Source organism: Hemicordylus capensis, chromosome 1 (assembly GCF_027244095.1).
Source record: "Hemicordylus capensis ecotype Gifberg chromosome 1, rHemCap1.1.pri, whole genome shotgun sequence".
Lineage (NCBI taxonomy): Eukaryota > Metazoa > Chordata > Lepidosauria > Squamata > Cordylidae > Hemicordylus > Hemicordylus capensis.
Window position 1 is genome coordinate 112,922,373 of NC_069657.1, and position 24,961 is coordinate 112,947,333.

A 24,961-nucleotide genomic window follows, 5' to 3' on the forward strand; every position below is an offset into this window, starting at 1 on the left:
GTGGTCTCATTGGTTTAGGCCACTTCCTTTCTACCAAAGAGCAGCTGTGACCACAACTTTGGGTTCCCGATTAATGTTGTTCCCAGTGAAAGTCTGCGACCTTTCTATACACGCTTACGTTCGAGTAAGTCTCATGAGAATCAGGGAAGCTTACCCTCGAGTAAACACAGATTCGGGGCCCTGCACACTTTTCACTTGCAACATCTCCCTTGTCCCTAGTAGGTCTTTCTCTTTCCCTGACGATTATCTTGTTGCGGCCAAAGTTTGCTCTTCACTCAGAAACTTGAGGGATGGTTGTTGTGTGCGTGTTAGTGTGTGTGGTGGTGGATGTCGCTATCTCGGGGTCATCTGCCCTGAGGAGTCACCGGAACAAAAATGTTTGCGGTGTCTGGTGGCTTGGAAAAAAGGGAGAGCCCAATCAGACATTCTTGTTAGCCCTTTTATCCACACGGTTACTATAGTCTTTCTTTGGCAGGAATGTATGTGATTCATTTCCAGTCTCTCTCATACGATCCATCCAGTGGGAAACACACACACACCCGCTATACACACACACACACACACACACACACAGAGATGTCTTGGAGACGACAGCGTCGTCCCCCCCCCCCGCAACTACCAACCCACCCTGCTCTGCTATTTCGCCGACCCCTGTGAATTGAGCTTGGCTAAGTAAACATCACCGAGCTGCTAATCACAAGGGCTGAAACAAAACAGCACTTCACTCCGGATCTGGGCAAGATCAGTCCTCCAGTCCTCCGGTTTTCCTTAGCAGCAACGAAGCGGGTCCCTCAGATCTCGCAGTTTCCCCTCTTGTCTTTTCTCTTTCTGCTTTTCACAACCCTCCCCAGACTTTTTGGGGGGGGGAGATTGAGAGAGAGAGAGAGAGAGACTTCGCGGACTGAAACTGATTAAAGGCTGCGTTTGCTAGTTTCTTGCTTGCTTTGCTTTCTCCGGAGACAAGGAGAGGGGTGGGGGGAGAATTTCCCCAGCCATCTATTCTAACCTGTCCATGTTGTGATTTTTGCAGCAACAGCTAGATACAATTTTCTGTCTTTTAGGGGGAAAAGTTGTTGGGGAACCCAGATGATGGGACTTCATTGTTATTATTATGGCTATTTGCACGCCTTGCAATTGCTCGCTTGGACTTTCCCCTCGGTGACATTCGCTTCTTTCACGGATGAAACCTTAGAGAGAGCCGCCAAATCCGAAGGATACTGCAGCCGGATCCTGCGAGCCCAAGGCACTAGGCGAGAGGGATATAATGAATTTAGCCTTCGCGTGGAAGGCGATCCGGAATTCTACAAGCCCGGGAACAGTTACAGGGGTAAGTCTTTGCTGCACTTTCATAGGATCACCGCGGCAGCAATCGTGGGCAGAGCAAGTGTCGTGGAACTAAGAGGGGCTCTTCCTGTTTGCACGGATGATGTCGTCCCCCTAATTTGCTGCTACACGTTGCTTGCTTGGGGGATGCTTTTCTAGGCAAACGGAGAGCAACACTTGCTCTCGGACTCCCCCGCCCCCTTCGGAGCCTGTGGGGTTTATTTTGTCCCCTTTTGTACGTTCATTGGGTAAAGGCAAGCCTGTTCTGTGAAGAAGCGTAGTTTTTTTACCTTAATTGCCCCTTGCACTCTTCCCCTGTCAATTTAGCGCAGCAACTGGAAATTATTTCACTTGGCCAAGGAAACTCAATGGGCTATTAATTGTCTTGCCTTGAAATAAGAATATGAATAGTTAGTATCTGAGCCAAGAAGGCTGCTGGAAGCCACCAGCGTTTCACATTCTCCACTTAGGTCTCATCCCTTTTCTCTTCCTTCCCTCTCCCTAACACAAGGGTTGTCGGAATTCAAGTCTGCTAGCTGCTTGGAAATCGGTGTTGTAAAAAAGGCACTCTGTTTGTGCTCAGGGGCACTCTCCTATTATTTATTTATTTATTTCTCATATTGGAATGAGCCATGGCACTGAAAACATCCTGGGGCTAAGCATTAGGGGGAGTACTGTTTCAAATTAATCTTTCTCCCACCCTTCTTCCCTCCCCACTAAGGAAACTGAGTAGATAATTCAAGTGTGTGTGTGTGTGTGTGTTTGGGGGGCAGAATATAGTGCAATGAAGGGGAAACAACCTTTGAAAGTAGATGTTCTAAGAATGAATATCTACACAGAATGTTAGTAAGGGATTCCCCACACACTTTTCAGGTTGTCTCCATAACAGGTGAACCCACTGTAAATCACCTTTTTGGCCAGAACATCAACTGAGTTTGAGAAGCATGTTTAATTTCCCTGTGTGAACTGTGTAATAGTTGATTTTAAAAAATGCAATCACCCTGAATGTGCCCTTAGATAAAGGTATAAAATCTTCTTCTTGCATATTAACCTACTAACAGCAGAAGCAACTTTTGAGGCAGGCAACTGGTAAGAGCTTTCCCCACCTTTCCCATGACCCTGACCTTTAGTTAGAGTTAGTGGAAGATCCATCTTCTTCTATGAGAAAAGCCCAAATGGAGGTGGGAATCTGAACGGCTCTTTCCTAAAATACTTTCTTAGGAAAGGGAATCTACAACTGTGCTAGCCACTTCTGTGTATTTGCTCTTTTATGGTTGAAAGAGGAAAGGTAGGAAAGTTGAAAGAGTGTGTGTTGTGGGGGGGGGGACGCTTACATGAACAGGTGACCAGTTAAATCTTAAATTTGCAAGTCTTTCGTCTGCAAAATCAGTTTGATACCTGCCTCTCAGGTTTCTTGGCAGTTACTGGCTTGTATATATTCTAGTAAAGGTTTGAAAATTACTCCTGGTGCAAAGTTGCACTGGGAATTGGTTTCAGTTGCCAAGATGAGTCTCCTCCCACCCCCCACTCCGCTTTTTTGAACTGGAAGAGAAAATTGCCTTTCAAATAAACTTCCAGAACAAACTTGAAGAAAATATGAAGTTTGTGCTGGCAAAATACAATCTAATAATCATTTTCTTATATTTTCTAGTGGTAAAAGTTTTCATATTTTGTTCCCTGGCTTGTTAGAAAATGTGACACCAGAAATTTAGCACATACTACTTGTGAGTTTCAAAGCTAAATTATTCCAAAACCTCCTAAAACGCAGACAGATGGGAGGAGTATAAGAAAATGTTATAAGTGTAACTTTATGTTTCTTACAGCAGTTTAATGTTGTCACTTTGTTTTATTTTTATTAACTGTCACAAGAGTTTAACAAGTCTCTCTCATGCAACATGGAATGACATCACACTAAGCCTGGAGAGAGCGAGAGAGAGAGAGAGAGAGAGAGAGAGAGAGAGAGATACACTCACTCACTCACTCTACCAGGCTCATTTTTTAGAATGTGATCCTATTAGAAAATAACGGTCTTATCTGCACAAAATCTATGTAAGAAGAAAAGCTGATTAATTAAGGACAAACTGAGGCGCTGCTGCCTATAAATTACCAGGAAACAAGATACATTCTACACAAGATGCTGAGAAAGACAACAGAGTTATAGCCAAAGATTCAGCAGATGATGTTAACAGGCTGAAGGCATTAGTGGAAAAATCCTAGTGCCAAATCCTGAAGGCACCATTCCTGATGTGCGTTGGCCACTGTGTGGGCTTGGTTGTTAATAAAAAGGACCATCATCTTGGTGTCTGAAGCTGTTCTTCAAATGGAGCAGGAATGAAGAGGTTCCTGTCCACAATTGCACTATCTCTGATATGTCTTGTTTAGCTGGCCAAGACTTGTCTTTGGAAAAGCAGGGTACAAGGGAAGGCGGTGTTTTGCTTCCTTGGGTAAAGAGAGGGATCTATATGTGCTGTTGGCTCTTTTGCCACCTAGCAAATTATTCATACAACCAAGTTTTTGTGGCAGGATAGGGAAAGATAAAGTGTGCCATCAAGTGTTTCCCATAGGTTTTCCCCATAGTCTGGGAAACATACCAGCGGGGATTTGAACGGCAACCTATAGCTTGTTAATCAAGTCATTTCCCTGATGTGCGCTCATGGTGGCTCATGTGGTAAAATGTTCTTGCAAAAGGATTCACCATACATTTGTCTTCTCAACAGCAAGCATTCAGCTTGTGTTAATAACCTCTGTTGTTCAATTTACATTGGATGGTTCTCTCATGTGGTGGCTAGAAAAATTACCACATGATGGGGAAACTAATCATGTCAATCATCCCCTCAGGGTTCTGTGGTGACCCTTCTGAGAAGAATGAATTTTGTGAGGATGGTTCCTTCCTGTCAGAAACAAATGAACACCAAGCTCTCAGTATTCTCCAAGTGTCCTTAGCATATCTAATCTACAGACTTAAAATTGTCATTCCCTCTCCTGAATGCTGTGATTCTTTGAGGGGTGCTAGCATCTTCACAAAATGACCAATCCCCAGGATTTGGGGGGGAAGTCATGGCAAATTAACTGGTACTAAAATCAATGTAGTTGTGGACAGGGGTGGCTCAGGGTATAGCAGTGCTTGAACTAAGGTATCAGATGCTGCCTTGTCACATGACCCTGATGGGACCAGCCCCCTTTCAAAGCTTACCCTTGTAAGCTTTGAAAGAAGAGGAGAGGGTGGGAAGGAGGGAAGGCTATCAGCAGTCTTCTCTTCTTTCCGTATGCCTCTTGCAAATTTTGCAAGGAGTGTGAGGAGAGGTGCTCCTTGAAAAGCTTGCAAAGGTCAGTTTGGTCCTGAAGAGTTGTTTAATGGCAGCAGCATGGGGCATATCTGCATCTTGCTGGCACCTCAGTAATCTGCTGCCTGAGATGGCTGCCTCGCATCGCCTCATGAAGGGCCACCCCTAGTTGTGTATGTATATAGGCTTTTCAGGCTATATCTGTATCAATATTTTCATTTTAAAGTGGTCCAGTCAACTCTATCACGTCAGGATTCTATCATTTCATTAAGCTATATGTGTAGGCTCAGCCAAAGCTAACTCTTTTGGATACACCCCCTCTCTCTTGACTGGATCACATAATGCTGCTGGTGAAGGATCACATTTTTAATGTTCCCCTGAGTAAAATGAACAAACCAAAAAATCTCATTACAAGGGGAAAATGTTCAGAAAAGGAGAAGACTGGGCTAGATCCTCCATCCCTGATGTGCTAGATCTTTACTTGCAGGGCTTAAAAAACACCATGGGGGGCATTTCCAAATGGTGTCTCCCCACTGAAGTGATCTGAATTGGTAGAGTCTACTTGTGCAGGCCTGGCCTAAAATTGAAATAATGAGGTAATGAGGTAGGAAGGTCACTTCTCTGTCTGTTTCAGGAACCTATTTATTTATTTATTTATTGTTCCATTTTTATACTGCATTTCATAATGCATCTCAAGGCAGTTTACAAAAGTTAAAATACAATAAAATTCTGTAAAAAATTACATTAAAAAACTTAAAATCACTTAAACATTAAAACCATAAAAAACCAAGGAACAATTAAAAAAAAACCAGAAGCAAGAAAGCTGAGAAACCTGGCAGCCTCTAGGAGGTAAAAGCCTGAGTAAATAAAAAGCTTTTTAGTTGTTTTTTAAAAGCAGCCACAGCTGTCACAGAGTGAATATTCACTGGGAGAACATTCCAGAATCTGGGGGCAACAACAAAGAAGGCCCTGTCCCATGTGCATGACAGTCTAGTCTCTCTCAATGTCAGCACATGGAGCAAAAGCCCCCCTAATGAGCTTGATGGGTGGGCAGAAATCCTTGGAAGCAGGTGGTCCTTCAGGTATCCAGGGCCCAAATTGTTAAGGGCTTTAAAGGTAATAACCAGCACTCTGAATTGGATACAGAAACAAATTGGCAACCAGTGCAACTCTGTCAGAATAAGTGTAATCCTCTCTAATAAAAGGCTTGGTGTCTGTCCGTGGACAACCAAGAGTCTGTCCGTGCCTCCCTCGGCCGTTCAACAGGCCGCGGCAGAAACAAAAACAGGGAACAGGTGGCCATGTTGGGCGGCCAGAAGCGGCCGCCCCGAAGAAGCCGGTGAAGCCCAGCCGAGGTGGCGGCGGAGCCGCCGCCGAGGCCTGGGGGCACCAACACGGATGGGCGGCTGGGAGACCTTGGGGCCCTTGCCCAGCCCCAAAATTGCCTTTGTCCTTGGCCCACATGTTTTCCACCGATCGCTCTCCCACCCTCCCAGCTGCACGAATTCCCCTTCCCCGCACCCCCCCCCAAAGGATTAAGGGGAAGAGGCGGCGGGGGAAATTGGCCGAGGCGGCCTCACCCAGAGGAGACAGAGACCGGGACCGGGGGGGAAGCGGAAGCCATTAAAAAAAAAATTCCGGTCGCCACCGCTGCCCGCCCTCCCTCCCAACTGCCGAGACCTCCTTACCCCGGCCCACGTCAGTTGGGCGAAGAAAGTCCTTAATTTAAGAGGGAGAAAGGAGCTCGCGAACAGAGCCCCTCTCTGTGCAAAGGCTCTGCCCGAACTGGCACTATGGACGCAAAGGATGCAATAGGCGTCCTTTGCGCCCAAAGCGCCATTTCGGGAAGAGGCTTTGCAGAGAGAGGAGCTCCGCTTGCGAGCTCCTCTCTCCCTCTCAAATTAAGGACTTTCATCGCCCGACTGACGCGGGCCGGGTTAAGGAGGTCTCGGCAGTTGGGAGGGAGGGTGGGCAGCGGTGGCGACCGGAATTTTTTTTTTAATGGCCTCCGCTTCGCCCCCGGTCCCGGTCTCCGTCTCCTCTGGCCAAGGAGTGGGGCGGGGGGGAAAACTCTCCCCTACTAGCGCCCGTTATTTCAACGGGCCTGAAAACACTAGTACACTATATACTTCATGTGTCTGAGGCATTCCAAAAGTGTGCAAGCTGGATTTGAATCTCCAGTCTTTACTCTTGAAACCAATGTAGTTGGGCACTCCTGCAGTTCTCTTTCAAATGAAATGTGGAGGAAAGGATTGCCAGCTCTTTTGATTTTCTTTGTCAGTATCAGGAATGTAGGTGTTTTCTTAACACACCAACTGCTAAAATCCTGAGGCTCTTAACAATAATTTAGAAATATATTTTTGCTTTTATGATTGTTGCTAAAAACATTACATGTAGAACAGACTGCCCCCACCCGCTTCATTTAAAATCTCCCAGAAATTTCTGCATCTTGTCCTGTCTCATAGCAATGCCAAATTCAAAAATAGGGTGAGAAATTAATAGTACACTCTGGAATAGAACACTGTGGGAGTTCTGATATTCAGAAATTATGATGATGAGTTCTGGAACAGTACAAAGGGGTAGTCCTATTCAGACATGATGCTGTATGTATATACAGGTGTCTGTACACATGTACATTTTTATGGGTTGGTTTGAACCAGGGGTACAGATCCTCACTAAATATTTGAGGAGTTCCCCATATCTCCCCCCATCAAAATTGTCTCCCCCACCCCAACACACACACACATTCAGTGAGGAATTGCTCTTCACGCTTTCCCTCTGTCTGCACCCCTGGTTTGGATGATGCCTCTCTAGCCCATGTGATTAAAATACATCAGGGGAGGGTGTGTGTGTGTTTGCCTGAACAGCCACTCTGCAAGCCCTCCAAGCACGAGTAACTAGTATTAACTAGTTTACTAGTATTATGTGAGTGCAGGAGTTATCGTCCAAACCAATCTTTGTATGAGTGACTGTGCATGCTTTAATTTAAAAAGAACTCTGCATGCATACAGGTGTCTGTACACTTGTGTATCTTTTTGTACTTTCTGTACATAAGTTCATTTTAAAGTGAACCTGTGTACATAGCCCTCAAATGCAGGGTGCAGATAGGAAGAGAAGCACTGTGAGTGCATGGAACATAATGTGTGAATAACTGTATATGCCTACAGATCTGTATGCACATACATGGTACACATTGTTTGTGCAATTAATATAACATGTGAATAGGACTAGAATATTTATCATATTTTATACTGCCTGATATGTACATCTCTAGGCAGTGTACAAAATTTAAAATATTTAAAAGTCACAGATTAAAATACATAACACAATAAAAACAATTTCATAAATAGTTATTAAAACATTTTTTAACTATTAAAATTAATTCTAATTAAAAGCTGGCAAAAACAGGAGAGTCTTGAGGGTCTTCCTGAAAACAAACAGAGAAGGAGATGCTCTTATTTCAGCAGGGAGCATATTCCAAAGCCCTGAGGCAGCCACAGAGAAAGCCCGGCCCTGGGTTGCCACCAAATGAGCCATAACCGGACCTCTCCAGAAGATCGTAACAGGTGGCAGGGTTTATGACAAAGGAAGCGTTCTCTTAAATAGCCTGGACCCAAGCCACTAAGAGATTTCATTGCAACCAGGGCTGTAGCTATAATTGAATGAAAGAGTTCAAAGAACATGGACCCCCCCCCAGTTCCTGAGGGCCCCACAGCTCCACCCACCCTATTTTCTTTATTATCTTCCTCACTCTGAGGGGCTGCCAGAGAGAGGGGTGAACACAGGCCCCCTCTCCCCTAGCTACACCCCTGATCATGACCTTCTGTCACTGAGAGATTTGGGGCTTTACATGAGGGTTTCCCCCCCTACAAGCACAACCATACATGTGGGGCCCACTTCTCCATAGTGTGACAAGATATGGTTGGAATCTGTGTGTGGATGATACTGCCATATAGGCTGTATCATCCTGTTAATGATACATTAGTGGCAGCTAATGGCATTTAGGGTTAATGGCAGCTGTCTTTCATGTGCACATAAAGTGCTAGGAAGGGTTCTGATTGCATGGGAAAGATGTGTGTGATGATTGGCCTTATCCATGTGTTTATTTCACTCATAACATAAGCTGCCACTTCCAAGGGATTTCACCACAGTAAGTGCCTCCATGTGAAAAGGGCTATAGACTGATAATCTAGCCCAGGGGTTTCCAAACTTGTATGGCCATATATTGTTGGACTGCAACTTCCATCATCCCCAGCTATAGGGGCATTTGAGAGTTGTAGTTCAACAATAATTGGGCAAGGTTGAAAACCCTTGATAATAGCAATAGCAATAGCACTTACATTTATATACCGCTTTATAGCCGAAGCTCTCTAAGCGGTTTACAATGATTTAGCATATTGCCCCCAACATTCTGGGTACTCATTTTACCGACCTCGGAAGGATGGAAGGCTGAGTCAACCTTGAGCCCCTGGTCAGGATCGAACTTGTAACCTTCTGGTTACAGGGCAGCAGTTTTACCACTGCGCCACCAGGGGCTCATTGCCTTTCAGATGGTAGGTGAAACCACTCAGTTGCCAGTTCCATGGGAACAGTTCCATGTTTCCATATTGGCTTTGCATCTAGTGTGCTTTCTACAATTAATCTCCAATTTTGCTTGTGAAAGGGCTTCTTATTTTATTTCTGCATTTATTCTTAAAACATATATATTCCCACCCTTCCTACACCCAAATTAACTTACATCAATAAAACAAGAATCAGCTAACAATAAACATTAACACAAAACAGGCAAGCATTTTTTTTTAAAAAACCCCTCAAAATAAAACAGCTTAAGACAAAAATGTCTAGATTCAGAAAAATCAACAGCTGAACTTAAATATAGTGATACCACCAAATACACAATGGAAAAGCAATTTCAGCCACCTCCCATAAAAGAATGAAGAGTGGTGGACAGATAGTTTTCTGAGGGAAGGGCATTTCATAGTGTAGTGGTAAGAGTGTTGGACTAGGCCTGGGAAGACCTGGATTCGAATCCCCATTCAACCATGAAACTCACTGGGTGACTCAAGGCCAGTCATGTATCTCTCAGCCTAACCTACCTCACAGGGTTGTTGTGAATATCAAAATAACTACGTATACCACTCTGAGCTCCTTGGAGGAAGAGCGGGATATAAACGTAAACAATAAAATGAAATGAAATAAATAAGGTTGGTGTTTCCACGCAACTCCAGTCATTACTGATGCTTGCTGCACTTTTGATGGCAGAAGCACCCTCAAGGCCTCAGATGACCACTGCAGTACAGCAAGAACATTCAAAAAGGTACATACAGTATTTCATTTTCTTTATTTCTGTTCTCTTCCTTCCAATAATCCTGTTAGGGGAGAGGCTATAGCATAGTTTAAGAGCACATGATTTGCCAGCAGAAGGCTCCAGGTTAAATGTCTGGTATCTCCAGGTATGGCAAGGAAAGTCTCCTATCTGAAATCCAAGACAGCTGCTGCCAATCAATGGAGATAATACTGAGCTAGATGGATCAATAGTCTGACTCTGGATAAGACAGCTTCGGGGCATAACTATAATAGGGCAAGGGGAGACAGTTGTCTGGGGGCCCACTGCCTTGGGGGGATCCCCAGAGGCAAGTCACATAACTAACTCCCCCAGCCGCACACCCACCCAGGCTTCCTTCAGTTGTATTCATCCTCCAAAAGTGATCTGAGTGTTAAGACCTGGAGCTACCAGAACAGCATGTCTTTCTCTAGTACTATTAAATGACTTGCATCGCCCACAATTTACAAAACCCTTTAAAAAATAATTTAGGATGATGTTCTGTTGTGGCATATAGGTATTATATATCACTATTCAGCTTCATTTAAGATTTCTTTACTTCACAAGCTGAGCTTTGGGGGGGGGCATTTTAAAATCTTGTCTCTGGGCCCACTCCAACCTTGCTATGCCCCTGGACAGCTTCATATGCCAATAGGTTCCTGGGCAAAATGCAAAGTGCTTTTTATAACCTATAAAGCCCGAAATGGCTTGGGCCCTTGGTATTTAAGAGAACATCTTCTTCATTATGAGCCCCACCGCCCATTGAGGTCCTCTGGAGAGGTCTATCTCCAGTTGCTGCCAGCTCGGCTGGTGGCCACACAGGGATGGGACTTCTCTGTTGCTACCCTGAGATTGTGGAATGCGCTCCCTACTGAAATATGACCCTCTCCATCTCTAACAATTTATGAAAAGCATTTGAGAACTCACCTGTTCACCCAAGCTTTTTCGGCTTTTTAAATTTTTAGGTTTTAATTTGTTTTTTACTTTAAAATTGTTTAAATTGTTTCAAGTTTTGTGTAGGTTTTTAACTTGTTTTATGTTATTGTTAACCACTCATAGATGAAAGTTTGATAGATAGATAAGATTAGATAAGAACACTGAAAAGTACTGTAGGCAAATATGACCTAACACTGCTCCTTAGATTGTAAAGGGAACTTTCTCAATATTTCCTAATCATCAAAGGCCTTTGAAACCCTAGCAGATGGACTAGTTTTAACCTAAATTAATCTAAACCCTGAGGTTTGGAACTCAGTTTGGAAGATCTTGAAGACAAGGAGATATGTATGTATGTAAACTCAAATATATATATATATATATGAATAATATGAATGAATCTACGGACAAGCTAGGTTTGTTAGGTTTATTCTTTTTCTAGGTTTTGATTTCTGGCTAGCTAGAGGTTTGTAGTTCTGACACAGCAGTTTGTTTGGGTGGAGAATTAGCTCCAGGTGAGTCACACAGCTTGTGGGAATGGCCACATTCCTGAGGTTTGGAACTCCATTTGGAAGCAGATCTTGAAGACAAGGCTCAGACCAGGGGAACTTTGCTAACAGGTTTGCAAACAGATTTGTAATTTTCTTGGAAGTCAGAGCTTAAAACCCTTACCTGGCTGACAACTGCAGCCGGGACCTAGCTTTCAAATAAACAGGCTTTATATTTTTAATATTGCCAATAAAGCCAATTATGAAGGTAGAATGGCAGCAGAGGAGGGGATGCTTCCCAATGTATTGAACAGAGTGTTGTGTGTATATCTATCTGCCTGAGGGGCAGAAGTTGTGGGTGTGTGCTTGGTGCAAAGAGCTCCTGGCTCTCTGGGAACAAGTTTGTTCCCTAGAAACCAATATGGATGTGCACAAAACCGGTTAGCCCGGTTCGGTTCGGATTCGAACCGGGTTCGAACCAGGAGGAGGTGGTTTGGTTTTGGTTTTGTTCGAACCACCCCCTGGTTCGGTTCGGATTCGAACCAGTTCTGACCGGTTTAGACTGGTTCGGACACCCAAAAATTGGTAGAATGGTAGCTGGCACTCAGGGGTACCTGTCACCCAAACCCCAAAGCAATCGGACACTCGTACAATTTTTTATGAATTTTTGAAAATTATTTTTATTGTTTTCTCATAGGATATAATGGGACTCGAACCAGGCCATTATACCTTATTGTGGAGCACCCATGGATGCCAACAACCACCCAAACCCTGAAGCAATAGGACAGTTCTACAATTTTTAATGAATATTTGAAATATTTTAATTATTTTTCTCATAGAGTATAATTGGACCCGAACCAGTCCATATCCCCTATTGTGGAGCACCTAGGGGCACAGAAGCGGGGTGGGTGGTAGACAGACAGGGGTGCCTACCACCCCAAAACCCCCAAGGCAATTGGACACTCCTCTGATTATTGGTGAATTGTTAAAATCAAGCCATAACCCTAGTTTCTAATTAATGAAAGTTCATCAGAAGCTAATAAGGTATTTCTTGTTAATCATCTCTTGTTTTACCAGTTAAAGGAAAGTGAAAGGAATTTGATGGGCTCTCTCTGGTGACAAATCTACTCTCACTTTATATGGAAAATGTTAAGAACACGAGTATTTCTTCTATGCTGCTAATATGTGTACATAGCTGAGCATGGCGGGTTGCATCAAGCTTCCTTGTTTTATTTATTCATTAAAACCTTTGTGTCCTGCCTTTCTAGCAAGCTAGGACATAGGCAGCTGCCTTAAATAGAATTAGACCCTAGGTCAGTATTGTCTACACAGACAACTCAGTATTGTCTACACGGACTGGCAGCAGCTTCTCCAAGACTGCAGGCAGGAGTCTCAGCCCTATCTTGGAGATGCCAGGGAGGGAACTTGGAACTTTAAGTATGCAGGTGCTCTTCCCAGAGCAGCCCCATCCCTAAGGGGAATATCTTAGTGCTCACATGTAGCCTCCCATTCAAATGGTGGACCCTGCTTAGCAAAGGGGACAATGTATGCTTGCTACCACAAGACCAGCTCTCCTCCAAGGCAGTTTACAATACCAAAATTGTACAAATATGACGTAACCAAAAATACTGCAAGGAGTAACCAAAAAACGTGCATGGAAAAGAAGAGATGCACTCTAAAGGGCAAAAACCAGCTTTAATTGAATATGCTATTTGTTTTAAATGGATTGAGATTGTACTGTTATCAGTTATGTGTTTTCTTGTAATGCTGCTTTTCAAATCTGTTATTGCTTATTATATGGGGTAGCATTCAGACAAAGTTACTCATGAGAAGCACCACTGAAATCACAGAGGAAGCTTGACTACCTTCAGTCTGAATGCTACCCATGAAAATTCTTCGAAAAACCCCATTAAATATATTAGATACATTTAATACATTAATACATTACACTACTAATAAAGGATTGTTCATGTTTTGACAGACACACATCATGCCATTTTATTAAGGTCTTACAGTGAGGCTATTCTCACACGCCACCTAACCCAGGCTAGGGATGCCCAGCCTGGGTTAGACTGTGCATGAGAAGCACCGTGATTGGGCCCTATCCCAGCGGGGCAGCACCACCTAGCCTGCTGCTTAAGCCTGGCAGTTAGCCGTGGTTAAGGGAGCAAGCACTCCCTTAACCCCGGCTACCTGCTCATGTGCAAGCACGGTCTGCTTCCAGCCCAGCCAGACACAGAGACGGGCACCTAGAGCGCCCATCTCCCAGGGGAGTTCCCCAATGCATTGCACATATTGCATGGTACATTGTGGGATTCCTGGAGACTGGGACAGACGCTTTGTCCTGGCCTCCGGAGCTCCAGGCTGCACCATGCAGAATGCTACCCATGAAAAGAATGCTTTTCTGGGAGTGCGGTCTGCGCTCCCAGGAACATGAAATTGCTCATCTGGGGGGAAGGTCAGTTTAAGTAATTTTCCTGCCTGCCCCACCTGTTTTTTTTATTTTGGAGCTCATCAGGTGGCAAGCCTACTCAGAGGGCTTCTTCTTTTTCTCAGTGAATGGAAATTCTTTGAAGTGACTACTGTAGGATCTTCTACAGGGGAAAATATGCACCAGTGAGCTCATTCTTTAAAAGTTAAAATGTGGAGGAGGGAGAGAACAAAACTGTTATTTTTGTTCCACCCTCTGCCACCCGCATTAAAATGGCAGGGAAATAATAACGGGGAAATCTTTGCCAGTCTGGGTGCTGTATCATGTCAGCTTGGTTACAAACTGGCAAGATATTATACAAAAATCATGGATGGAAAGAATAATTGTCAACTCCAAGCCATTTCATAACAATGAGTCAGAATTTTAAAAAGAACATACCAGTGCTTTAAAATGCAGAAACTTTTCAGCACTGTGGCTGTTTGTTTGGTTCTGCACCCTTAGTATTCATGTATTCAGATTTTTGTCTATAACCAGGAGGAATTGGGGGGGGGGCAACTAATAATAACGAGACTCATGTAATGTAATGATTCTGGGAGCTTATGCCTTAAGCAAGCTGATAAAAGCAAGGCACATACTATATACTGTAAATCATGAGCACTAGTTGCTCACCTAGAGTCACTCATGAAAGAAAATGCTAAAAATGTATACATCCTTATACGTACAAGAAATTGGTCATCCTGAAGATTCTGTGTTCTTGATTAAAAATTAGCCTAGAGTAAAACCTTTTTGAACTGATCCTTCCAGCAGAATTTGGACATCTTAACAACTATTTTCTAATAAAAATCCCTTTACTTCTTTAAGGAATAAACAGTTTCCTGTTACCAGCACTTAGTTAAGTGTTATGCAATAAGTTTTATTGCTTGAAATCTCCAAATAATATTGTCCCTAGAAAACATTTTATTTTTATGTCCATTATTCTTCTGTCACCATCCCCCCCCCTTTTTTTGACAATTTGATGTGGCATTTCAGTTGAACTGACCTCTTCTGTGAAAGCAATATGAAAACTGGAGTGTGTCATTCAGTAGGCAGTGGGAGAGAGAACCATTCCCTCCTTTATGCACTCTATGACATTTTGCCTTTCTCAGTATTAGTTAGTACTACTGTGGTTTTGTTGCCTAAAGGAAGGGAACTAAGCATTTATCTATGTAGCTATGATGCTGTCACATTTATCTGAGGAAAGTGTGGTGGGCAGAGGAGTGGATTCCACTTAACAAAAAGGGATTTATTCAAGAAGGGCTGGAACTGAATATTGACCTGATGAACTGCTGGTATAGCAGCACATGCTCTTTGCGGAAGTTATCTTCTGTTGAGATTATATGCATTTTCATGTCATGCCTCAATTTATTATTTTGCTAGGCAGATTTAAATATATTCCTTGGTATGTGCTGAATGGTCATGAATTTGATCAGTTGTGGTAACTGAGAAAGAATGCTGATAGCTATAGGGATGAAGCCATTCAAGAACAAATGAAACTTCATGCAACTCTGATCAAACCACCACCACGACCCCCCCCCCCACACACACACTCCAGATCACACTGGCTGACACACTGGCTGACAAGTCAGTTTACAGTTTGTTTATTGTTTGTTTATTTATTTAGTTAGATGTATATGTCGCCCTACTCCCATAGGACTCAGGGCGGCTTACAAGCAAACATACACAACAACACAATTTCATCAACATATATCTTACATAGCCTCATAAACCACAGTCCCATACAATACTCATTCCACATGACATAATAACCAAGGATTACAAGATCACTCTATGACCAGCTAGCTCAGCAACCGAACACCCGGTGGTTAAGTTAACCACTTGGAACATAAGTTAACCACTTGGAGGAAGCTTCTCTCTCCACTGAGTAGTCATTTGATCATTAGACGCCAGCTCACAGGAATGAAATCAAGTATCCATCCACTGGCCATCCAAAAAGATAAAGACATCCAGAAAAGTGAAGAGCCAGCATGGAATAGTGGTTAGGCTGTTAGACTGGGACAAGAGAGACCTGATTTCAAATCCTTGTTAAGACATGATACTCACTGGGTGATTCTGGGCTAAACATTTATCTCTCAGCCTAACTCATCTCATGGGGTTGTGAGTAAGCATGTGCACAAACTTTGGTTCATGCACTAATTCGAATATGAACTGGTTCATGTTGCTGCCGAACCAATTTGGTGGTTCGAGTGCTGGCTGTGAGGAGGCTGTGAGCAGCACCTTTAAAACTGAGTACAGCAGTTCCTTCCTGCGTGATCACCACTTCATGTAGGTTCCTGCTGCAGTGGCGCTCCCCCCAGCAGCCCGCGCATGATGGCGGCGCAGCATTGGCACGCATGTGGCCTCCACATATGCACCATTTGCATGGTCAGAAAGAAATCCATGCATGCACAGAGGCCACGTGTGTGCCAGTGCAGAGCCATGCAGTGAGCTACGTGTGGGCTGTTTGGGGCTGAGCTCCACGCTGAGCCATAAGCAGACTGAGCCATGACCAGACCACCGCAGCAGGGAGCTGCATGGAGCCGTAATCATGTAGGGATGATCTGTTGTACTCACTTTTAAAGGTGCTCTTCGCTGCCTCCCCGGCCCACACTCGAACCACCAAATGGGTTCAGTGGCAACATGAACTGGTTTGTATTCATGCACATGAATATGAAGGTTCATGCATTACGAAGGTTCATGCATAACCACTACACCACTCTGGCTCTTTATCCCATTGAATATCTTTATCTTTTTGGGTGGCCAGTGGATAGATACTCTATTTCATTCCTATGAGGTTCATACGCATGCCTAGTTGTGAGGATAAGCATAACCAGGTTCACTGCTCTGGGCTCCTTGAAGGAAGAGCAGGATGTAAAACTTAAAAACAAACAAAATCCTTTTGTAACTGGGGTGTGGTAAGCTTTTCACTGTTGTACAACAATTAGGCCATCTGCTATTCCCCCCAAGTTACTCATGCCAATAATGATGTAGACATTGTGATAGTCATAGACAGCCCTATTGGAATATTTTGACCTCCCTAGTCTAGCATGAAAATTTCTGGATGAGCTGAGATGTAAATTTCAAGATCAGCACTATGTCCTGGGCCATGTCAACTCTCAGTATTATTTCCAGCTCTTGAAAGAGAATGTGTTCACTGTCGTTAGTCATCGCTGTATAGTTGGATGTCACTGTGTGTTGTGGTTTCCAAGCACATGCAGATGTTGCAAAGCAGACACTTGTGCCGTCTTCAAGCATAACATATGCATAGGTATATATGTTTTACTTACATGGAAGCTATCTCTATGTAGAAAAAAATGCAAGTGTAAAATGGCCAGTTAACAGAATAAGTTTTGAATCAAGGCCAAGTTATGAAGGAAGATAACTTTAAAAATATGTTATCATCTGTAACATTTGTGAAATGTGTTGGTTAAGGAACTGAACTACTTACTTTCATTTCTGGAAGACTCCTGCCAAATGATCAATGCTGTTTTATGCCGATGTAACCTGAGAAGCTGATTCAGTGAATTAAACCACGTTGTATTCCTCAAGTGGCAAGCAGGGAGGCTCCGCTTGTACAGAACAGGGAATGCTCCCTCCTACAAATTGTCCCTATAGGCAGGGAGGGCAGAAAGTGCTGACTCCCCTCCTCCTATGAAGAAAGAAGCCCAATTTTAGCAAACTCGCAGGAAAGAGAATAAGTCATCTCAAGGTTGCTGGATGGGTTTTTTGGTCACAATTTTTGAGTACAGCTCCTAGTACGAGAGCTGGTGTGGATTTTGTCTGATGCAGGGAGAGCTTTGCCACCTCCCCTCCTCTAATGACACCTGTTCCTGGCTCTAAATCAACACTGATCTCCCCCCTCCCTCAATGCATTAGGCAGGCTGTTGACTAAATTTCTCCTCCAAGTGCCTCACATATTTATCTTTTGTAGGCTGCACTCTTATAGGCATTTATCAGAGACTATCTCATTGAACTCTGAGAGTCTTTCTTCTGCATATAGACATAGGACTGAACTCTTGCCTCTTAGTGTTCTCTTTTTTTAAAAAGGCAGCCCACTTTCTTCTTCTTTTTTAAAACTTGAACTGCTACTCCCATTTGGGAAAGAGTGAATCTTTATGACTATCATGAGGGCCAACTAGTTATCACTTTTAAAGCCAGCTGTGGGGGAGGAAGTGTTTCATTAGTGTGAGAAGGATCAGCAAAACAGTACTTTGGGCTGGTTCAGACAATGCTTTGTCTGCTGGCCAATCATACATGATAAGGATCTGCATGCACCATGAGTGTCCATGTCCTTCCCATTCCCCTTGCACTCCAGCATGCACGGTCCCCTAAACCTTCCAAATGTAGCCAAAATACTAGTAATATTTGGGCTGCATGTTGAGGAGCAGTTTGGATAAACTGTGCCCCCACTACACACTCCTAGAGAAAGATGCTTTAGAGCTCATGGCATGCACATGCTCATTTATTTAATTAATTAATTTGTTTGTTTGTTTGTTTGTTTATTTATTTTCTGACCTAGCCCTCTTTCTTCTGAAAACAAAAATAATTGGTTGTTCCTGAGTTTGAGTCTCTGTTGAAGTCTGCATGTCTGGCCAGAAAAGGATGAGTGTGCATTTACACAGCAAGCTCATGTTATGTATATTCCCTCAGTCTTCCAGTCTTTATCTCAGACTTCTGTGTCTTGCAGCAGCCCTCTGGGAAGGAGATACTCTTTGCGCTTCAGAGTGTGTAAAGAAACAGGAACAACTCAGATAATTTTTTTCTGATCATTTTTCAAAGTCAAACCAGGGCTTGGAAAAGTGTCCCTCCAGATCTGCCAGTCTCCAAAAGCCCTCACCATGCTTTCACAGTAATGAAATGTGGAAAAGAGTGGCTTGCATCCCACGCTGCAGAATGCTGCATTAGGGACCCCCCCCCGGATTGTTGCACACAAGCCCCAGTGGTGTTACAGAGGCAGGAAGTAGTACAGTGTCCCAAAACAGCATGTGGGCACTTGTGTTGCTCTGCTTCCATTGTTTCCAGTTGCAGTAGCACAACACACTTAACATGCTGTTTGAAGTTGTGCAATTTCCTGCCTCCACAACATTAACCTGGGGCTGCCTTTCATGTGTGCTGCAGTCTCGTCAAGTCCATAAGGCCAACATTGGATTGCACAGCATGTCAGTCACTGAATGTAAAATAAATATAGATGCTTTGTCATTTTTTATTTTGTTGTCAAATTTGTAGACTGTCCCAAACTTCTGTCTCTGGACGGTTCACATTTTGTGTGGAGGGTCATCTTCCAAGAGGCCTAATTAACATCAGTTAATAAGTAGATGAATTATATATGTAGTAGGGTTAGTCTTTTTGTTTCGTTAAAAACCAGGCACAATAGATGATATACAGTGTTAATGTGTGGACAAATGTGCATACATCCACTGATTGTTTCTGAGGCAACTGTAACTAAGGAAGGAGATCTTGTGGTCATAGTAGACAGTTCTCTGAAAATATCAACTCCAGTCTCTGATGATGATAATAAAATTTGGTGTTAGAAACTGGTAGAAGAGGGATCAAAAACAGAACAGCAAATATCAATACCATTGCACAAGTCTATGGGAGTCTGCTGTTTGAAAATTATCACTGGCAAATGAGAAAGCATAAACCGTATGAAACTGGAGAATGTACAGAATTGGTGACTAAAAATTGTGTTCACAATCCAGACAAGAGTCAAGCACTGAGGTGCCAGTGGTTTCAATGGGGATGCTTTTTAATCAGGTGTTTTATTTTCCTTCTGGAAATTAGTACCTTTGAAAAGTACATAATTTTTGGTGGACTAGGCATAATCTCTTCTAGGAAAGTGCAGTATTGTGGCACTGGCTGTTTCTACTCTAGCCATGTTGTCTGGAATGGACTTCATTTGTTTACTTAGTCTGGAATGGACTTCATTTGTTTACTTAGTTAAAGGAATCCAGAAAATGTCACTGTCCAACTGTTGCATTCCAGTTTTTTTTAGCCTATTTTCATTAAGCTCAACACATAGTTTTTGGTGATGTCATCCACCCCAATTCAAGATGGCGAACATGTGAACGCCTGAGGTGGAAGTGGGAACTGATTTGAACCACGTTTAGTACAGTTGTAGTGACATATAGCAACACCTCAATGGTGTAATTTGTGATGATGTCATCCATCCCAATTCAATATGGCAGACACATGAATGTTTGAGGCACAAGTGGGCTAACCTCTTAACAGTCAAGGTGATTTGGACCAAACTGCAGTGACACATAGGGACACCTCAATGGCATAGTTTGTGATGATGTCATCCATCCGAATTCAAGATGGTGGATGTGTGAATGTTTGAGCTGCAAGTGGGCTAACTTGTGAAGCTGGTAATTAACAATTATGATTACAGTGAAAGGCAGATTCATTCTCACCAGAACTTCTTGGTTTTTCTTCTTCTTGTTCTTCCATTCTTAAAATTGGTATGTGGAGATTTTTCTGATTTACAGCACAGTTGCAGCCCCAGCCAGTCCAGTGTTTGATCCAGTAATCAAAGCATTATTGATGTTTCTCAGAGGTTCAGATCCCTCCACTACGTATTTGAGGAGTCCTCTCCCGGCCAAACCTAATAACCCATATCTTCAATCCTCAAAATGCCCCCCCCCAAAAAAATATTAAGTGCTTCTCAAGCTTTCCCTCTGATTGCACCCCGATGCATCTAACATCACCGTCCTTGGGCAATTTTCACAGTGCCACCTTCTGGCCAACTCTTTTTTCTGAGTCGAACCACCATTCACCATAAAAGTAGTATTGGTTCTTCTTGGAAAGCAAGAGCTGCCTAGAAGGTGGAACTGTGAAGATTGTACTCAGCATCTCAACAGATTATGAATGCTGAAACAGAAGCCTATGGAAGTGCATGAAGGGTGAGTAAACTTGCATTTGAAATAGTGCGAATTATTGCCATCTTCAATTCCTCCACAGTGATGTGCTGTGTTGAGACCAGGCAATAGGGGAAATTTTATGGTGCAAGCACATCAGCCTGCATGAAGCACCAACAATTATTTCAAGCTGGTTGTGTGCAACATGTACATTTCCCCAGTGCCTGGATCCAAAACAGTGCACAACTCCAGGGCTGGGCACCCATGGAATTGAAATGCAGCACTAACCTTCTTTCACCACTGCACTTTTTTGTCCTCTCCATGTTGCTGCTGCTGCTACCACTCAATATTATGAATGAATGAATGAATGAGAATTCTATACCACCCTTCCAAAAATGGCTCAGGGTGATTTACACAGAGAAATAATAAATAAATAAATAAGATAAAAATTTGGTAAGCCCATGGAGTCACCCACAGGGAGGTATGAAGCCCTACCTGTACAGGAGTGGTGGCCTAGGGCCTCTCAGACCTATGAGAAGGTGATACTCCACCATGTCCTGGTTGCACTGTCAATGAGTCTCTTTCCCCATTATTCAGCACTCACACTCACAGCACTCACACTCACTCCATACACTACCTTTGGTTGCTGTGGGGGGGAAAGAAGGAGAACAGAAGTTCCCCTCCCTCCACAGCACTTGGCCCGTCAAGCTCTAGTAGGATCAAGGATTTCATCAGATCCTGCAGTTGGGAGCAAGAATCCGATCATGCAGGTGATGCTGCAGGAACTCTCCCTCCTAGTCTGTGATGGTGGCATCTTTGTTCAACAGCAGTTTATGTCTGACTCTGTGCAGCCTAATCTGGGTATCCCCAGTCAAAGCATTTGTGCAGGGAAAACCCTTCTGCAGCTCTGCCCTTACAGAGAGGGGGAAGTGGAAGAGAGAATACTAGTGCCATCCTCCCTTTGTTAATATGAGCACACACACTCTCCCTCCCTCACTAGCATGTCTCTCTCCAGCTCTGTCTGAGATAGTGGCACAATCTACTTTGGGGTGGTGGAGGTGGAGCAGGCTCGGATTGCTACCTTTATCCTGGCCCTCAGTGGGGGCAGCAAAACAGGAGCATCTGGATACAAAATATACTGTCCACCCACCCCCACCCCCATAATTCTTAAACAACTAGAGTTTAGTGCAAGTGAAGTAGTTTTAAAAAGTTTTCTTGATTATTATTGGTGCAAAGAAGGATAAGTGCACTAATTAAAAAAACAACCAAACCCTGCAATTCAGAAAAGGCTCCAATGTTTAGCTCACTTTGAAGGCAGTAAGTCCCATTTTACTGAATGGGACTGACTTTTGAGTAAACATACGTAAGCCATGGTTCACAGGGATGGGCAATGTAGAATTGTTATGGGGAATATATTGCTCTATTATGTGTGATGTGAAACCAAAGTTATCATTCTGCTTCCAACTGATTGCAGAAGAGTAATGCCTGGGCATGGACAGGACTGAAGAATTAGAGCCATGAATCAGAAAGTTACCAGTTCAGTGTTTGCTCCTATGAGCTTGCTAGGTGACCTTAGGACAATTGCTCTCAGCCACTGCCATCTAAAAGATGTGGATAATAAAACCTGTAGGGAGGTGCACAAATTGATTTTTTTCAATTCAATTTGTGCCAAAATTGAATCACTCCTGATTTGTTTTATGTCCCCCCCCCCCCCGAATTCCTCCAGATGCGATTTGGATTTGATTTGATTTGGATTTGGATCGATTCAGATCACTTGTAAATGTCCTAGGGGCATCAACTTTGGGTGGTGGGTAGGTCCCCACCTACCACCCAGATTTCAAGGCAGTGGGGCACTTGGTAGATTTTTTTTTATTTTAACTGATGTATATTTCTGCCATAGGAAATAATGGGGATTTGAAGTTGCCCTATTGTAACCCTAACATGGGTCCCCAGCTTTAATTTTTTTTTAAGCTAAGCTTTTTTCTCCCTTATAGAAGTGGAGTTATGGAGCAAAATGTGCAGTTACTATTTTTCAGGTGTTTCAATTCTTTGGTGTCTAATAACGTTTCTACATAATGAATAATCCACATAATCAGCATACATGCGGGGATAGAATCACCAAGGATGTCAAACACAGACATTTTAAATTTCAAAAGAGGAAACTTCTCCAAAATGAGGAGTATGGTGAAAAGAAAGCTGAGGGGGGAAATCAGGAGAGTCACTTCGCTCCAGACTGCATGGAGTTTACTCAAAACCACAATACTAGAAGCCCAGTTAGATTGTATACCCAAAAGGAGGAAAGGTACCACTAAGTCCAGGAGGATGCCAGCATGGCTAATGGGTACCGTCAAGGAAGCCATAAAAGGGAAGAAGACTTCCTTCTGAAATGGGAAGGCCTGTCCAAATGAAGAGAACAGAAAGGAACACAAACTCTGGCAAAAGAAATGCAAGGTGACTATAAGGGAGGCAAAAAGAGAGTTTGAGGAACATTTAGCCAAAAGTATCAAGGGGAATAACAAAAACTTCTTTAAGTACATCAGAAGCAGGAAAGCTGCCAATGAGGCAGTTGGGCCATTAGACAATGAGGGAGTGAAAGGGATTATTAAGGGGGATATGGAGGTTGCAGAGAAACTGAATGAATTCTTTGCGTCTGTCTTCATGGCAGAGGATACTAAGAATATACCTGTTCCTGAACCAGGCTATTTAGAGATGGAGGCTAGAGAGCTGAGTCTGATAGAAGTGACATGGGATGATGTTCTAAACTATCTGGAAAAACTGAAAGCTAACAAATCACCAGGTCCGGATGGCATCCATCCAAGAGTCCTCAAAGAACTCAAATGTGAAATTGCCGACCTCCTTGCTAAAATATTTAACTTATCCCTGAAATCGGGCTCTGTACCAGAGGACTGGAGAGTAGCAAATGTAACACCGATTTTCAAAAAGGGATCCAGGAGCAATCCGGGAAATTACAGGCCGGTTAGCCTAACGTCCGTTCCAGGCAAATTGATGGAAAGCATCCTCAAGGATAAAATTGTAAAGCACCTAGAAGAACAGGCCCTGCTGGGAGTGAGCCAGCATGGCTTCCGCAAAGGTAAATCTTGCCTGACCAACCTTTTGGACTTCTTTGAGAGTGTCAACAAGTATGTGGATAAAGGTGATCCAGTTGACATAGTCTACCTGGACTTCCAAAAAGCTTTTGACAAAGTTCCTCATCAAAGACTCCTGAGGAAACTTAGCTGTCATGGGATAAAGGGACAAGTACACGTGTGGATTGCTAACTGGTTGAAAGACAGGAAACAGAGGGTAGGTATAAATGGAGAGTTTTCACAATGGAGGGAAGTAAGAAGTGGGGTCCCCCAGGGATCTGTACTGGGACCGGTGCTTCTTAATTTATTCATAAATGATCTAGAAGCAGGGTAAGCAGCGATGTGGCCAAATTTGCAGATGATACCAAACTCTTCCGGGTAGTGAAATCCAAAACGGATTGTGAGCAGCTCCAAAAGGATCTCTCCAAACTGGGGGAGTGGGTGACAAAATGGCAAATGCGGTTCAATGTTAGCAAGTGTAAAGTGATGCACATTGGGTCGAAAAACCCCAACTTCAAGTATATGCTGATGGGATCCGAGCTGTCGGTGACGGACCAGGAGAGGGATCTTGGGGTTGTGGTCGACAGCTCGTTGAAAGTGTCGACTCAATGTGCGGCAGCTGTGAAAAAGGCAAATTCCATGCTAGGGATCGTTAGAAGGGGATTGAAAATAAAACGGCTAACATTATAATGCCCTTATACAAAACTATGGTGCGACCACACCTGGAGTACTGCGTACAATTCTGGTCACCACATCTTAAAAAGGACATTGTTGAACTGGAGAAGGTACAGAAGAGGGCAACCAAGATGATCAGGGGCCTAGAGCACCTTTCTTATGAGGCAAGACTACAACACCTGGGGCTTTTTAGTTTAGAAAAAAGACGACTGCGGGGAGACATGATAGAGGTCTATAAAATCATGCATGGTGTGGAGAAAGTGGAGAGAGAGAGATTCTTTTCCCTCTCACACAACACTAGAACCAGCGGTCACTCCATGAAATTGATTGCCAGGAGGTCTAGGACCAACAAACGGAAGTACTTTTTCACACAACGCGTGATCCACTTGTGGAACTCTCTGCCACAGGATGTGGTGACAGCCGACAACGTGGATGGCTTTAAGAGTGGTTTGGATGACTTCATGGTCTATCAATGGCTACTAGTTGGAGGGCTGTGGGCCACCTCCAGCCTCGGGGGCGGGGTGCCTC

General features: G+C 43.5%; 1 protein-coding gene across 2 annotated transcripts in view; it reads left to right on the forward strand.

The window, feature by feature from the left end:
- The first annotated feature begins 639 nt into the window (after positions 1 to 639).
- SPON1 (spondin 1) overlaps positions 640 to 24,961 on the forward strand; it is a 541,453-nt gene continuing 517,131 nt past the window's right edge. Inside the window, exon 1 of one of the 2 annotated variants that reach the window (XM_053265111.1) lies at positions 640 to 1,327. In XM_053265111.1, the coding sequence (XP_053121086.1) occupies positions 1,087 to 1,327 (241 nt within the window). In that variant the 5' untranslated portion in view covers positions 640 to 1,086. The remainder of the gene's footprint in view (positions 1,328 to 24,961) is intronic. The other variant, XM_053265102.1, reaches the window with a different exon arrangement.